The sequence below is a fragment of the Scardinius erythrophthalmus genome, assembly GCF_964197995.2.
Source record: "Scardinius erythrophthalmus genome assembly, chromosome: 18".
Lineage (NCBI taxonomy): Eukaryota > Metazoa > Chordata > Actinopteri > Cypriniformes > Leuciscidae > Scardinius > Scardinius erythrophthalmus.
The window spans coordinates 9,766,190-9,783,690 of NC_138238.1; the positions used below are offsets into that span (position 1 = coordinate 9,766,190).

At 37.3% G+C, this 17,501-nt stretch overlaps 1 protein-coding gene across 7 annotated transcripts; it reads left to right on the forward strand.

Moving 5' to 3' along the window:
* The first annotated feature begins 3,048 nt into the window (after positions 1-3,048).
* tdrkh (tudor and KH domain containing) lies at positions 3,049-17,417 on the forward strand. Of its 7 annotated transcripts, none has more exons than XM_081392948.1 (15): positions 3,049-3,241; positions 7,987-8,144; positions 8,297-8,388; positions 9,173-9,365; positions 9,476-9,615; positions 9,729-10,032; positions 10,605-10,771; positions 10,884-11,059; positions 11,229-11,293; positions 11,378-11,529; positions 13,559-13,672; positions 13,752-13,806; positions 14,444-15,427; positions 16,578-16,668; positions 16,763-17,417. In XM_081392948.1, the coding sequence occupies exons 2-14, from the start codon at positions 8,018-8,020 to the stop codon at positions 16,631-16,633; spliced, it is 2,625 nt and encodes an 874-aa protein (XP_081249074.1). In that variant the 5' UTR covers positions 3,049-3,241; positions 7,987-8,017; the 3' UTR covers positions 16,634-16,668; positions 16,763-17,417. The 7 variants fall into 7 exon arrangements, 6 of the variants coding, with proteins under 6 accessions (XP_081249074.1, XP_081249073.1, XP_081249075.1 ...); XM_081392947.1 differs by having other exon boundaries at positions 3,116-3,241; positions 14,402-15,427; XM_081392949.1 differs by lacking the exon at positions 14,444-15,427 and having other exon boundaries at positions 3,116-3,241; positions 16,763-17,390.
* The last annotated feature ends 84 nt before the right edge of the window (positions 17,418-17,501 follow it).

Here is a 17,501-nt window from a genome sequence, read left to right on the forward strand (position 1 = left end):
TTGGAAGTTACCGAGCTGGGGACTATTTTCAGGCGCTGCGTCATATCATTACACCTGCTGCACTCATGATACGGCAGCAAAGTTTCTTGATTATTACGCAGGAATGAGAGTATAGTTCCTAGCCATATCAGCCTAGAAAATCGCAACTTTTCATTTTCCGTCGTAGTACACGATCTACGGTCAAGTTTAAAATAGGAAAAATATCAAAACTCTTTGGTCATTTTTTTGAGAGAGATGCTAATGGTCCTGTCCGATTCAATGATCTATGCTAAGCTATGCTAAAAGTGGTACCACCAGACCCGGAGATCGGCTGAATGGATTCGAAAATGGTAAGACTCAACTGTTTAACTCTGGGGGAGTTGTAAAATGAGCCTATTTGCTAAAAAAGTGGAGTATCCCTTTAAATTCTTAAGTTCAATCAAAACACAAAGGCTTTTAATCAAGCAAAGCAAAAGCTTTCCAGCTGAAAGAAGAATGTTCCAACTCTCATTCTGTCTACAGAGACATTTGAAATGTTTTTAGTTATGTGATTGTAAGCCAGAATGCACTGAATTTTTTGGGATACATTTGCATGCCAGACGACAAAATCTCTTTTTCAAGATAATTATTTCTGATGTTCTGTAGAGAATATATCTAACTTTGGATAGGGTCAGGCTCATTTTAATTTAAAGTTTTTGTTATGATTTTGTCCAGAGAATTCTGTGTTTACTGGTAAAGAGGGATATTCATTTTTTATTGTGTTCTACCTCTAGCTGATTGCCTCACTATAAATAATTCAAGGCAACTTCATGAAGTTTTATTATTCTAATTGATCCAGTTGGGCTGCAGCTATGGAGTATAAGGGGCTCACTTACAGTGTCACCAAATGTACATATTTAAACAATACATGCAAGTATATTTTCTGACAATGACCAGCTAATCTCTAAATTACCAGCATTCATTTTTTTCCAATTCTAGTGCAATTCTCCAACATATAACCTGAAACCTCTGACTTGCCATAGACTCATCAAATGGAGAATTTAAATGGGTAGTTCACCCAAAAATGAAAACACTCATCATTTATGCACCTTCATGTCATTCCAAACTTTAAATTCTTCTCCGTAATGTAAAATATGTTTTGTAGAATGTCAACCCTTTTATCCATACATTGAAGGTCAGTGGACATTTATAATATACTATATCAACTTTTATGTTCCACAGAAGAAAGAAAATCGTTCATGTTTGAAATGACATGAGGGTGCATAATTGATTTTCATTTATTTTTTAATTTACTTGAATTTTAATTGTTCGGTGAACTGTCCCTTTAAGTTGCTGCTAATACAGTGTAAGTGGCATATTTAAAATGACTGATGTGCACAGGTATCATGGGACATTTAAAACCTAAAGTCAAAACTCAGTTAGTATTTTCTGTAGAAGCTGCCTTTCCTGTGAGACACAGTCTATCCCCTTTTCTACGTAATGAACCGAAAGATGTCTTAACTTAATATCCTTTTTGTTCCTGTGTTGCTGTTAAATCACAGATACATACTGTAACCTCTAATCTAATGTTATATTTATTTTAAAATGATTCAATATGTCTGTACATCTTAACAGCAAATGATTGCAACTTAACCGCCTTTTCCATAACACATCTAGAGATTGTCATAGACACTGAATATTCATAAGAGTACGTAGTGCATTTTTGCAATGCTTGTTACATGCTTTCTTGCTCATTCACCAGGTCTTATGATGTGTTTAGAGGTTGCATAATTCATGCTGTGGTTTGATGTTTACGCCACAAGGCCGCTCAGCACCACGACTGTGTAACTTACGAACTTAAATAAAAAAGATGTCCAGAGGCTCTGAATTGGTGCTGATTTAGTGGTATAACAAATATGTACAATTAAGATTTTTTTAAAACATTTCACCATAGAGAGAAATTAGTTTCAGGAAGCACTGATCTGTTATGTACCAAACTGTTGTGGTTACAGGAAAAAAAGTTTTGGGATGTGAGTTTGTGAGCAGTTTTTGTACAGTTAGCTTTTTTGTAATTGTTTTTGAAATGTTCTCTTTTCACTTATTTCCTGATGTATGCATGATACAGACCATTAGGATGCAAGGGTTTCTTGATTTCTCTACTCATCTGCTGGATATTGAATATGTTGACTCAGTCGTGCATGTATTAAAAATGCTTTTTCCATCAGTCAGAAAGGCTGTAATCTTTAAGCCAGGAGTGTGAATCAGAACCTCTCTTCAAAATACATGCCTGGGCTACAAGCTACACTGATTGACTCAACATACAGATATATTTGCTATTTATGAATGTTCATAAGATTTATAAATGTTGTACAGTTTGTATTTTTTTAAGATGTCTTTAACATTGATTTCTCCCCTTCCCTGCAGATTATTAGTGAACCAATGTTATGTTAATAAATTTGTTCTTTTTAAAACAAATGTGTGCTGTTTCTTTTTCTTTTTTTTTTGTTGCCGTTTCATAAAAAAATGTCACTTGTGAAATTGTAATATTTGACTGTCCTGATCATCCACTCCCCACTTCTGCCAACATCTCTGTTTTTACATAATGCAAAATGTGAAGAGATGGTGGTTAAATTAATGTGCTTTATTAGATTTCAGAATTTATCCTATAAACTGAAGAGTATAGAAGCTAATGTGTATGCTTAGTTCTGAATTGTTTTAGCAATAGCAAGACATTACTCTTTGTGAGAACAGAATATCAAAAAAAAAAAAAATGTAAAGTCCTTATTCTGTTACTAGAACAACTGGGAAAGTCGTTCGTAATGAAATATTGACTGTAAATTTTAATATTGGTCTATAAACCGTGCAAAAACACTTTCAGTATTCAGAATTTTACCATTAAATTTTGATTTTGATTTATTATTCTATTTAATAAACAAGAAAAAAATGACATTCATTTACTGGACTGAATAAACTACGACTTTATTAAACCTCATTTGATTCAACCATCAAGGTTGTTGGGAAATTATTGCGCCAATCGTCCAATAGAGGGCGTTGCCCCCACTATAGAGGTGCCGCAGCATCAAAGGTGTTGATTGGATGAAGTGGTTGACAGGCGGGATGGTGGCCAATCATCGCTGAAAGGTTAACTGTGCGTACTGCGTTCTGCGTACTACAGAATGAAGCACGGCAGCGCCGGTGGATCAGCAGCACGCTGACTGGTGTCATAAGATCATTTGAAGGACTCGCTCCGAGGATTTCCTCACAGTTTATAACGTTTTTAGAGGTAAATATTTCGGAATGTATGTTTTAGTGCTTTTTCTGGTTCTGGTGTTTAATGCATTAGCCGTCTTGTGAAGATGTCCTGTTGAAAATCCACACGACCTGCTTTATATGTTGCAAAGGCATGATCCAGCCAAACAAACCTTTGTCAGACATGTTAATATTTTTACATTTTTTTTAAATAACTTTACGGCTATACATCGGATATATTGTTGTAAGAGGCGAGAAATACACCGCACCCCGTGTGACATGACATCCATCACGTGCTAACAGGCGCTGCATTAACTATTCCACACGCATATTCACGTGCATGATGCACAACAGGTCCTGTTTTAATGCTTTTATATGCAAATAGTTGATAACAATGCAGTGATACAAATTACAGCTCCACAGAGCAAAAGAAAACGGTAAAGGCCGATGTAACTGATGCACGAGAATACCTTGTTTATTTTTGCACATGCTAAACCCCTAGTGAGGTGAATCAGACCTACATGCAAATAAAGTCTAGTTTGACCTGCATCTACACTTTGAGCCCCACCCAAATATGAGTTTTACATATTTGCTTATAGATAATCTGATTAATCTATAATTTATAAAATATTTATAGATGCCTATAGATATTAAATTGGTTTAAAATTGTTCTTTTTGGGACCACTTGACAAAAAGTTATATTTATGGATTATAATTACAGTCTAAAATGTCTTTCTTTAATATGGCTGTCTAAACTTTTTATTAATTTTGTTTGTTCTACCACATCTATCTTTGTGATCATCATTCAGATGTGATTTTTTTTTTCAAATGCACTACGTTGCTTTTAAATACCAAGAAAATACATCACATTAGATTGCATACAGTGTTACATTAGTATTATTTATATACTAATATAGTATTAATATTTTAAATAGTACTATTTATTTATTTATATATTTATTTATTTATTTATTTATAGCTATACATAGGCCCATAGCTTTACTTTTTTCTTTAGTTTTCGTTTGCCAATGTTTTAAGGTGGTATCAGTGATTTCAGCCCCAAAAATATTTTTATCACATTCATCTAATCTTTCCTAATGATCCGCTAGCTGCCCGCCCCATAAGCATGCCGTCAAAAAAACGCGTTTCTTTAGGCAGCCTAGGCTCTGAGATCTGCACACAAAAACAAATGGTTTAGCCAAACACTCAAAACAAAAACAAATAGTGTTCCAACCAATCACGGACAGGGGGAGGGTGTTGTGAGGTTTTGAGCCAGCTTTTTCTTCAGCTCTGACTTTGCGTGCAGCCGTGCACGAGCACAAAACCTCACAACACCCTCCCACTGTCGGTGATTGGTTGGAACACTATTTGTTTTTGTTTTGAGTGTTTGGCTAAACCATTTGTTTTTGTGTGCAGATCTCAGAGCCTAGGCTGCCTACAGAGACGCGTTTTTTTGACGGCATGCTTATGGGGCGGGCAGCTAGCGGATCATTAGGGAAGATTAGATGAATGTGATATAAATATTTTTGGGCCTGAAATCACTGATACCACCTTTAAAGTTAGTTGCCAATGCTAAGGTAACATTTCTAATTTTCAAGTTTTTCTTCTAATATTTCATTCATTCATTTTCATTTTTTTGAACAGGTTTTAGTTAACAATAACCACATGGGATGCATATAATTATTTAATCTTTTAATTGTAAAAAATCAAAAATCACATTAATCACTGGATTCTGGAATAATGCTTATTTTGAGGGCTTCTCAAACAGCAAGATTGGAACTGAATATCATTTCATTAGAACAAACATTCACTAAACATTGATTAAATTGTAAATGAATGATTAGCAATGTGCATTTGCTGTCATTCTGAACAAGTATAAAATAAAAACGTGGTCTTCTAGGTCCGTGTGCTAATGGACCCTTTTCACATTTCCCAGGTTCTCAGAAGCGGAAGTCATCATAGTTGGGTAAATTTATAGAGGTGAACGAACGGAAACTATATACATTGAGGAAAATAAGTATTTGAACACCCTGCTATTTTGCAAGTTCTCTCACTTGGAAATCATGGAGGGGTCTGAAATTGTCATCGTAGGTGCATGTCCACTGTGAGAGACATAATCTAAAAAAAAAAATCCAGAAATCACAATATATGATTTTTTAACTATTTATTTGTATGATACAGCTGCAAATAAGTATTTGAACACCTGTCTATCAGCTAGAATTCTGACCCTCAAAGACCTGTTAGTCTGCCTTTAAAATGTCCACCTCAACTCCATTTATTATCCTAAATTAGATGCACCTGTTTGAGGTCGTTAGCTGCATAAAGACACCTGTCCACCCCATACAATCAGTAAGAATCCAACTACTAACATGGCCAAGACCAAAGAGCTGTCCAAAGACACTAGAGACAAAATTGTACACCTCCACAAGGCTGGAAAGGGCTACGGGGAAATTGCCAAGCAGCTTGGTGAAAAAAGGTCCACTGTTGGAGCAATCATTAGAAAATGGAAGAAGCTAAACATGACTGTCAATCTCCCTCGGACTGGGGCTCCATGCAAGATCTCACCTCGTGGGGTTTCAATGATCCTAAGAAAGGTGAGAAATCAGCCCAGAACTACACGGGAGGAGCTGGTCAATGACCTGAAAAGAGCTGGGACCACCGTTTCCAAGGTTACTGTTGGTAATACACTAAGACGTCATGGTTTGAAATCATGCATGGCACGGAAGGTTCCCCTGCTTAAACCAGCACATGTCAAGGCCCGTCTTAAGTTTGCCAATGACCATTTGGATGATCCAGAGGAGTCATGGGAGAAAGTCATGTGGTCAGATGAGACCAAAATAGAACTATTTGGTCATAATTCCACTAAACGTGTTTGGAGGAAGAAGAATGATGAGTACCATCCCAAGAACGCCATCCCTTCTGTGAAGCATGGGGGTAGTAGCATCATGCTTTGGGGGTGTTTTTCTGCACATGGGACAGGGCGACTGCACTGTATTAAGGAGAGGATGACCGGGGCCATGTATTGCGAGATTTTGGGGAACAACCTCCTTCCCTCAGTTAGAGCATTGAAGATGGGTCGAGGCTGGGTCTTCCAACATGACAATGACCCGAAGCACACAGCCAGGATAACCAAGGAGTGGCTCTGTAAGAAGCATATCAAGGTTCTGGCGTGGCCTAGCCAGTCTCCAGACCTAAACCCAATAGAGAATCTTTGGAGGAAGCTCAAACTCCGTGTTTCTCAGCGACAGCCCAGAAACCTGACTGATCTAGAGAAGATATGTGTGGAGGAGTGGGCCAAAATCCCTCCTGCAGTGTGTGCAAACCTGATGAAAAACTACAGGAAACGTTTGACCTCTGTAATTGCAAACAAAGGCTACTGTACCAAATATTAACATTGATTTTCTCAGGTGTTCAAATACTTATTTGCAGCTGTATCATACAAATAAATAGTTAAAAAATCATACATTGTGATTTCTGGATTTTTTTTTTTTTAGATTATGTCTCTCACAGTGGACATGCACCTACGATGACAATTTCAGACCCCTCCATGATTTCTAAGTGGGAGAACTTGCAAAATAGCAGGGTGTTCAAATACTTATTTTCCTCACTGTATTATATATTATAAAATTATAAATTATTATTATATAAATACAATTATTATATATTGTAAAGTTATTCAACAAATAATTGTTCTGTTCCCTTTTGCACCAACTACACACGCAAAAAATCAACGATAGTGTTTCTATGACTTTCCAAAAGATGGGAAAAAATATAGAGAGATTTATTACGTTGGTCAGAAGAGAGATTAACGTCAAATTTACAGTTATTACAAACAACAGTGTTGTTGAGCGTTTTTCTGTAATTTAATGCCAACACGTCATCACAGTCTGAAAAGGGTCCAATTGGGTCATTTATTAGGCACCCCAAGTAAGGAGCTCCTGTCATGCTGAGTCAGGACGAATCATTCAGCTGGTGTTTAATCATATTTCACTCTTTTGCCTGTTCCTCCTGAGGCAGAGGCAAACAAGATGGACATGGACGTCCCTAAACCTCGTGTGTTTCTGAGCTACAGCCCCTCTGCCCTGTTTTCACAGTGAGAATCATTCTGCATGGTGTTGCTCCTTGTGTGTGTCTGCGACATGATGTGTGTCGCCCACTGCTTTATGCTTCAGTAATGCGCCGAAGCTCGGCTTTATCCTTCATCTGGTGCAGTTGTTGCAGAAATACCTCATGAAAATGAAATCTATTTAGAGGTTTAATTTGGTTTGGGAGATTTGAATTTTTGCCATTACTACAAGACGGCAAAGTGTGTTATTGCAGCCTTGTCCAATGCACTGCTTCTGCTGTGTGCTTGAACTTTAAAATCTAATTTAACAAAACAAAGACTGTGTTGTTAAATGTGTTTTTTGAAAGATCTGACATATTCCAGAAAAGGTTTCCACATGCTTTAATGTCCAAAACCCAATTATAGGGGCATTAAAGTCTCAGTGTTTGTGAAGTGTGATCTTTGTTCTCCTTATTGAGCCAATTAGGTAACAAAAATTAGGCTACCTAATCTCATAAATGAGTGCTCAAATAGTCACCTTTTATTAGAGTTCTGCACATTTTCTTGTTAGATTCTAAGTTTGAAAGGCAATCAGAAGACCCATCTTTGCAGTTGTCATCAACAATTCATTCATGTTGCATGGCGCTACTGAGAAGGCCCATGTAAAGTCGTACATGGTGCGGTCCAAAGTTCAAGTCTTTTCGTGGACCTTACAGCTTGTTCTGTATCTCTAGGTGGAGTTCACCGGTCGGTCCGACCCAAGTGATGGCCGCGGTGCAAGATGGACCGTGGAAGAGCCTGAGCTCGGGGAAGAAAGTCGCTTTGGCTGCCGGTCTCTCTGTGGGGGCCACGGTGGGCTACCTTGTTTACCGTCACATTCGAAGCAGCGGTGGTAAGTTGTGAACTCTAGCAAGCTCTTTTCATGCTCTTAACATTTGCCATGTGCTGATATCAGTTTTCACTCATTGATGGTCAAAATGATATTGTTTGGAATTTTAACAATGGTAGTATAGTGTTAATAATGTTCATCGTTTGATTCCATAGTGCAATGCCAAAGCAAAGAGGAGTCCAGAATATCTGTTCCCCTTAACGTGTACCGATCTATTGCAAGATATCAGAGCGCCTTTCTAGACATAGTGAGTGTGTGTTCTTTCTTTTTTTTATGTCAATTGGATTTTATCTGATCTGGAACTGTACATGATAAACAATACACTGTTCAAAAGTTTGGGGCGTTTAAGACTTTTTAGTGTTTTTGTCTCTTATGCTCACCAAGGCTTCATTTATTTTAAAAATACAGTAGTTTTGTGTATTTATTAGTGTAATATAATATGCACTGTAAATTGAGTAATGATGCTGTAAATTCAGCTTTGTCTCAGTGTCACATGATCCTTCAGAAATCATTCTATGCTGATTCGCTGCTCAAGAAACATTTCTTATTATCGTCATTAATGTTGAAAACACTTGTGCTGCTCAATTTTTGTGTGAAAAACCATATGTTTTTAGGATTCTTTGATGAATATGAAGTTCAAAACAGAACATTATAAATAATGATATAACATTATAAATATATTTGATTGATACTTTTAGTCAATTTAATGCGTCCTTGCTAAATAAGTATTCATTTATTTTTAAAAATTGTATTGACCCCATACTTTTGAACAATAGTGTAATATGTCTATATTGTTAAATTGCCTTGGATAAAAGAATGAATGTAAATGCAACGTTAAGTTTTATAATAATTGTGATTTCCAAGCCTGTAAATGAACAAAATCCTAATTAGGATTGAAATCACTTGTAGTTTTTCTCAGTGAAATAAAATTATTAAAAAAAAAATCAATAATTATGAAACAATGAAAATTAATTTGGTTAAAATGTATATGATTTGTTTTATGTGATTCTCTAACTCTCACATCTGTGTAGGTGAATCAGAAGTCCGGTGCCCAGATAAATGTGCTGCCGAACACTGAAGAGCAGAGCATGGTGAATTTTCTGATCCAGGGCTCGCCCGAGCAGATTCTGGTGGCACAGTGTGCGCTGGAGAAACTGGCCACCGACTGTGAGGTCATCACTGAGGTTATAGACGTGCCTCAGACGGCATTTGGAAGGATTATAGGTTGGTGTGCACTTTAAGTAATCTCTGTTGTTGTGTCAGAGCATTTGTGCTTGGCATCATTCTGTTAACATTTAATCTTCTGCGTAATATGTTTGAAATATTTGCTCCAGGTCGTGGTGGTGAGACCTTAAAGTTCATAAACAGAGTCTCAGGGGCCAGGGTGAACTGCTCCAAAGATCGTGGACACGGCTTAGAGGAGAAGGGCAAGATCACAATTAACGGCACACGCAAGGAAATTCAAAGTGCAAAGGTGAGATTTTAGCTTGCGCGTGGTTTAGAAAAATTGCTTTCTGCATTCACACGATGATTTTATTCACATGTAGTGAGTGAGACGTAGATTTTGGTTATGTTTTTTTCTCACAGGAGATGATCATGGAGAAGGTCATAGAGAATGAAACCGTACGAAAGCGGATAAGTCAAGCTTCTGCACTGCGTCAGAAGAGGAAACCCCCGGAAACTGAACAATTTAACAAGGCCCAAGGACCAGAGACTGAATTATTAAAGCTTAATGGAAAAGATTTACCTTCCCCAGTGATTGAGCTTAAACAAGAGGGGCCTGCTACGGTCAACGGCTTTGCAGACAGCAGTGATACTGCTGAAAACTCCCTTAAATCAGAGGAGGAGATTCTCTCTCCAGTATCGCCTTTGGAGATCTCCAAATTTGAAAGTAAGGTTAACCAAACCCACTTTCACAAGGCCAGTGAATGATAGCAATCACACAAAAATTATAAGTCTGTCATCAATTACTTACATTCATGTCGTTCCAAACCTGTACGAACCAACAGCTCCATTAGTGTTCCACAGAAGAAAGCAAGTCATTATTCACTTGAGGGTGAATAAATGACCGAATTTTCATTTTGGGTGAACCATACTTCCAACTTTTGGAACATATTTAGAAATTTGCCCAGGAAGGGCTGAATGATTAATCAAAATAAAATGAGAATCAAATTAAATTAATCAAATAAAAGCTTAATGTTTAAGTAAATATTTGAAATTAATTCATAATTTTACAAATATTTTTTAAATTATAATTAAATATAAAAATTAAATCATAATTGTTTTTTTACATGGAAACGATAACAGTATAATTTTCAAAAACTTTCCCTCTAAAACTCAAATTTAAAAAGCTTGCATTATCAGGCCGCCAAAACGCTGAAAACGCATAAAAAGTTTTTAGCTGAAATCTATATCTTAGACTCCTGTAGAAGGTAAAATCACTAATTCATCTTTTCTTACCAGTTCCTAGTCCAGATCTGAGCTTCCAGCCTGATGAGCATCTGGAGGTGTATGTGTCTGCCTCTGAGAATCCACAACACTTTTGGATCCAGATCCTGGGGGTCCGATCTCTACAGCTGGATAAACTGATTGCCGAAATGAGCCATTTCTACAACAGTGATACCTCACAAGTGAGTTTGCTTGACCTCGGCTCCATGACCATGATAAATTAGTAAATTACTTCTCCATTATTATTATTTATTTTATAATATTAGTGAATAATTACTTCTTCTCTTACCACAGGAGCACAGAGTGGAGACCATTATTGTTGGAGACATAGTGGCTGCTTCATACAGGGACCATGGCACATGGAATCGTGCTCGAGTGTTAGGAATTTTGGGCTCTGGCGATGTGGATTTGTATTATGTGGACTTTGGGGACAATGAGGAGCTTCCACGGGAACATTTACGAAGCATGAGGTAACTGAGAGATGGAGAGTGCAGAATCAGCTGTTATGCAAAATATATATATATATGTGTATATGTATGTGCTTTTTTGGCTCTTGATTTTTATTATTTTCCCATTTCTGCATGAGCACAGAGTGATATGTATACTCATACTGGTGATATATTATTTTGTGGTGTTTAGAAGTGACTTCCTGAGCCTGCCCTTCCAAGCCATTGAGTGCAGCCTTGCAGGGGTTCATCCTGCAGGTAAAAAGTGATGTTCAGGTGTTTATCAATGAAATATAAGTTTCATCAAAAGTCAAAATGTTATCTGTCTTTATTTTGTTTCAGGAGAGGTTTGGACTGAGGCGGCCCTGGATGACTTTGAACGCATGACATACTGTGCTGAATGGAAACCTTTACTGGCCAAACTATGCAGCTATTCTCATTCTGAGATCTCGTCCTGGCCAAGTGTGAAACTCTATGACAACAGCCAGGGAAAGGTTAGAGGTCAACATCACAACTAGGGGTGTAACAATACATCGATCAAACGTCTAACGATACGATGCATCGATGCCACATGTAAAATATCGATATACGGTACCTTTATTTTGACATTCTCCACATCCTCACGTAATGTCTGTCTATGCTTTTCTGCCAAAGTGCGCATTTTCGTTTACTCACCATGCTGTCTGCCGGGGTGTCTTTGTAACGTTAATCTCCTCAGCTGAAATACTGTAGATGCCTGACAAGATTGACTGAACCCTAAACACGTTTTGTCATAAAAGCTGGTATTGTCCACTGTCAAGGCATCGCGAGTTCATGTTTTACAGCAGAAACCGACAAGCACCCTTGTTGGTGGTGAACACAAACCGATAAGTCCGTTTTAGCGAATCAGCGTGCAGTATTCAGGTCAGGTGTCAAGGCTGCTAGGCACTTCGAAAAGACATGCTAGCTGAGAGGAGTTTCGTCAAAGCTGACTCAAAGTGCTCGAGGATGGATAATTTCAACGAACATGATGAATCTGTGATATCTTCTTTGGGGCGTAGAAGGAAAATAAAAGCTGAAACTTTTTCACGGAACCTTGCTAAAGCAGAGCGTTAGTGGTTAGAGAAAAGCTCCCTGTATTGCATATAATCACAACAACAAAGTTTGCCAGGACTCAGGCGTCTATGTCAGCTGAGGAGATTAACGTTACAAAGATTAACCGAGTGTTTTATTATATCATAGCTATTACTTGGTTCATATTTCAGAGTTGGTTTTGTTTAACTCTGAAACATGAAATGTGTAACTTTTAATGTATAAAAAAACATACTTTCAATGAACTTTAATTTTGTAAGGTACCTGTATTTTTGAGTTATTATTGCTTAATCAATAAACAACCCAGCTGCAGTTTGTTTGATACTTGGAATGCTCTATTAAAAAAAAAAGTTATCAAAATTAACAAGAACAGAGTTATCTGTTTTTGCAAATGAACTCTTCTATTGTAAATGTCCCAAATGGGAGAGGGTGTGCAATTTTCAAAGAGTTCAATTAAACGTTCATGTTATATATTTTGGTTGCATTTGTGAGTTATTAAAAATGTAACTGGTTGTGTAAACTTGGCACATAATATCTAAATATCGATAAGTCATTCGATATTGCCCTGAATGGAATCGTAATCGTATCGCAGAACAAATATCGTATCTCTGGCCGAGAGAATCGATATCATTCCGTGATGAACTGTCCGATTTGCACCCATAATCACAACTCGCTTTTGGATGTCAAACAATAAAGCCTGCCCTTTTGACAGAATTTTGTCATCGTATTATATATTCTGGCTCCTCAAACTGGAATATTTTATATAATAACATTACATTTAAATTATTGCATTTGGCTGACGCTTTTATCCAAAGCTAGTTAAAAGTATAGATGTTATTAGTTTGTGCATTCTCGGTATCAACCAATGACCTTGGCGTTGCAAGCATAGCGCCATGCTATAGGAATTTAATGTGGAACTCATGGGTTGCCTCTTCTGAAGCAGTATTTTTTAGTACATTACATATAGTACATAATGCATTTTTTAATATATCAGTATTTTTGTTACATTATAGATTACATTTATATACATTAAGTTTTTATTAATATTTTGAATTGCCTTTATATTTTCAGTTTCCATTTTAAATACATTTGTCATTTTATGTTTTTGTCATTTTTATTAGTATTTTTTTGTTTTTGTTTTTTACATTTAATAAAAAATTTTTTAGTTTTAATTAACGATAACACTGTCCTGAAACCTGCTTAATCTTAAACTTAATCCACACATTCATTTGCACTTTAGTAGAATTACTACCACCTAGCAATGCCGTAGCATCCACTCCTACAGTCTAGCACTCATCCAAATCACCCTAACAAATACTGACATTGCGGTGGCAAGTTTTACATGGACAGGCATCACTCAGATTATCCTCTGAAATTGTAATAGTATTCACAAAATACTTTGTGAAATTGTAATTGAAATTGTGATTGTGCGGTTTATCTCCTCTGTCTCAGGCTGTGGATCTCGGTAAGGAGTTGATTAGTCTCGGTCATGCTGTAAGCTGCGAGGATGAAGGGATTGGGCTGAGGGGAGACTGGGATGAGTCCAGATCACTGCAGAAGATGCTGGTAAGATATATGGATTGTGTTATATAGTGTATTGCAGGTGGAAGCCGCAATTAGAGAATCTCTGTTTGGATTTTCACAGGATGACATGACTGGAGCGACCTCTGAATTCAGTATGTCCTGCATCAGTTTGTCAGGTACGTTTTCTTTCAGTTTTGTGGGAGAAATGGAATGAGACACTTCAACTTTCATGTGCATCTTCCTTTTTCATGCAATTTATAACCTTTTAAAGTTGTCTTTAAATTCTGCATGAGTCTGTACATACTTGTATTTCTCCACATAGACAACCGCTCAAAAGTTTGGGGTCAGTAAGATGATTTTTTAAAAAAATTTTAAGTATTGATTGAAAGTAAGACATTTAGAAGTTTACAAAAGTTTCTTTTTAACTTTGTTCACTGGTGAATCCTGAAAAAATGTATCCCGGATTCCACAAAAAATTGATGATATTAAATGTTTTTTGAGCACCAAATCAGCATATTTGAATGATTTCTGAAGGATCATGTGACACTGTAGACTGGAGTAAGGATGTTGAAAATTCAGCTTTGCCGTCACAAGAATAAATTCCATTTCTAAATATATTAAATTAAATTCTTTTAAATTGTAATATTTCACAATATTGTTTTTACTGTATTTTTGATCCGATAAATACAGCCTTCGTGAGCTTAAGAGACTTCTTTCAAAATGTTACAAATTCTTACTGACCCCAGACTATTGAACAGTAGTGTATTTCAGTTCAGCAGTGTTTAACCAGTCATTGGGCTGGCGTGTGTGAAGGTTCAGCATATCCATGGGCAAGCAAGGAGCTGGAATGGTCTTCATGTCTCACATGCTCTTCGGAGGTGGAGCGAGCTGAGTTGGAGCGAGCTGACGTGGACCAGAGCCCGTGTTTTGGACTCATGTCTTCCTCTTCCCTGATCTACTCCACTCCATCTCAGAACCTGAGTGAGCTAGTCAGCCAGATACTTGAGTCGTCTTCGTCCACGCTAGACCCTCCAGTCCAGTCCAACAACTTAACCCCAGTGTCACCATTACATGTGCTGTCAGTTCAGGAAATCTCATCCACATCTCCCTCCTGTGTGGAGGCTGTGACATCAGCGCTGGATTCCTTCAATCTTAGTGATGACGTTTTCCTTGGCACGCATTTTTACGGCGAGAAGGAGAAGATGACGTCTACTGCATCAGAAGAGACGGGCTCAACTTGTACAGTGGACAGTTACAGTGAAAATACAGAGAGCAGTGACAGCATCAGAGGAGTGTGGTATTATCTTTCTTCCTCTAGGGACTCGTCCGAAGTGTCTCTCAGCACCACCATGCCTCAGTCGTCCACTGGATCATCCTCGTATTTGACAGAATCTTGTGACGAGACAACTGCTTCCTCTGTGTCTGTGATTGAACTGAGTTCAGATTCATCCAGGAGTGTTGAAGACGCTGAAGTGGGACTCAGTCCAGCTAATCTGACTCACCCACACCCGACTCCAGAGGTTATCACTCTGAGTGACAGTAGCAGCCATGGAAGTGTTTTAATTAGCACTTCTGAAGAGCCTAAACGCGAGTCATTTACGGAGGGAAATTTAGATGAACGAAACCTGTTAAAAAGTGATGTGAAACGCCAGACGCCAAGCTTGAATGTTGAAACCCTACATAATGAAGCTGGAAGTGTAACTGGAGAAAGAGGAAGTAAACAAGACCTTCAGGAACCAAAGAACATGCGTTTCAAAAGTGAACAGGGCAACGGTGGTGAAGACAATTCAACCAGAGGTGTAGATATTATACTTGACTTCGCGACACTGGAGCATGTTGGATCTCTGTGGGATTTGACTGGTTTACAATTAAGGGCTTTAATACACCGTACTACACTGAATATGCCCACATGTGAGACCGCACCACTGTGAGGCTTGATTTACACTGCGCATGGGTTTGGGCTTTAATGGGAGAGGCACATACTTTTTTATTCAGTGGTGCTTGTGAAGGTGAAGCGTTTACAGAACCTACACCTCAAAGTATTAAAGGTGCTGTAAGCCAAAGACATCTGACTGTAATTATGCCTGAAGATTCTGGAAACTTTTAACATTTGAAAATAGCACCACACATTCACATTTAAAAAAATTCTATTTATAGTTTACTCTCCTCCGATTTCCACTTTTATTTTCACTTTTTCTTTTTACTAGTATTTCTACTACCATTACTTATAAGCTTGTCATTTTTATTAGTTTTTTTAAAAACATTTCTTTTTGCTGGTTTATTACTTTATTTAGTTTTAGTACTTGAAGGAATGCCAAAAAGACTTTTGCATTTTCTCGCAAAGCTTTTGTGTTACTTTGAGAAACTTCGCGTTCGCTTGCGAAACGCAAAATTTCTCTGTGGAACACAAAACATTTGCAAGAAATTGCAAAAGCATTGATGTATATTTTCCCATCACCATGTCTCTTTAGGGCAGAGGTGCCTAGTCCTGTTTCTGGAGATCTACCATCCTGAAAAGTTCTGCTCCAGCCCTGATTAAACAACTGAATCAGCTAATTCAGATCTTTAGGAGCACTAGATATAATTACATTCTGTTGGATCTGAACTCTGCAGGTTCAGGATTGGGCAGCCCTGCTTTAGGGCCTCAGTAGTACTTCAACGTAAAAAAAGCAACATTTGTAAATGAAAACTCTTTCAACAAAGAAAGAAGTTTTAGTTAACAATTACAACATTATTATCAGCAGCTTTCCATGAATTCCTATTCATCTTAATTGCAGTTACAATGTAAAGGCTAACTTTTTGCCCATTACAGGTCAAACTGCCTTAAAAAAAATGCTTCCAGCACCTTTAAATTTTGAAGTTTTATATTTCTGTTTTGTGGCCTTTCTCTGATTTATCTTTTGTCCTGTTTCATGTTTTTTGTTTTTTCTCCCTTTTCATCTTTCAGAAGTTGCCTCAATTTCTGGAAGTGTGGATGACACTATTGATGAAGAGTTCAACTGACAAAAATAACCAAAGAAATGTATGCCTTGATATTGGTAAGCAAAAATTTGGATGCCCCTGTGTATAATATTCCAATTAAGACCAGCTGATTGTGTGTTAATGCTGCCTGTATCCTCCTCTCCTCCCCAGAGACCAGTTGCTATCCTCATTTAGCATTCAGCACATGCTTCCCGTCTCTGAGAAAGAGCCTTACTTGACTACGCCACCTGCTCAGACTGCCTGTATTTACTGTACAAGTTCTCATATAAGGAATGATTTTCATAGTTCGTATGTTGTCTAAACTTTTCAGGACATCTTGCAGTTATTTCTTTTTTTAACTGTTTACACTTGTGTTCTCATTGTGTTCATCTCATTTACGTATTAAAATGTTCATTTTTTTGGTCTGAACTTCGAAGAGCAGATAATGGACAGTGGAAGAGCAGATCTCAGGGAACTCATGATTGAGTCAGTTTGAAACCTCAGTATTGTTGCAGTGTAGCACCAAGGTTCCCTTGGTTTGTTTCTCAGTGATAAGAAGGTTCAGCTTTTTTTTTGATGGGCCATTTTTCATTTTCTGTGTCAAAAAATTATTTATGTTGTGAATTGAGTTTTATTACATTAAATGCTATGGTATATATGTGTATATAATCTAATAAAGTATATTATTATACCCCATATTAATTTGAATAGCTTTTCTGTGCAAGTTGAGTGAACATGGTTCTTCTATTGTTTTTGGATTATTGTACTGCAATAAAATGCCCCAGGGGAATTGGATCTCATGCAATGAATGGATGCACACTGTTTATTAAGTAATTGCAGAATAATACAAATGGTGTTATAAAATATGCAAAAGTTATTCAGAAACAGGAGCTAATGATAGTGGCTGAAC

Coding starts and splice junctions, on each gene's coding strand:
- tdrkh (XM_081392945.1), top strand. CDS start 8,018: ATGGCCGCGGTGCAAGATGGACCGTGGAAGAGCCTGAGCTCGGGGAAG. Junction 11,060..11,228: donor GAACATTTACGAAGCATGAG/GTAACTGAGAGA, acceptor TGTGGTGTTTAG/AAGTGACTTCCTGAGCCTGC. Junction 11,530..13,558: donor ATGACAACAGCCAGGGAAAG/GTTAGAGGTCAA, acceptor CCTCTGTCTCAG/GCTGTGGATCTCGGTAAGGA.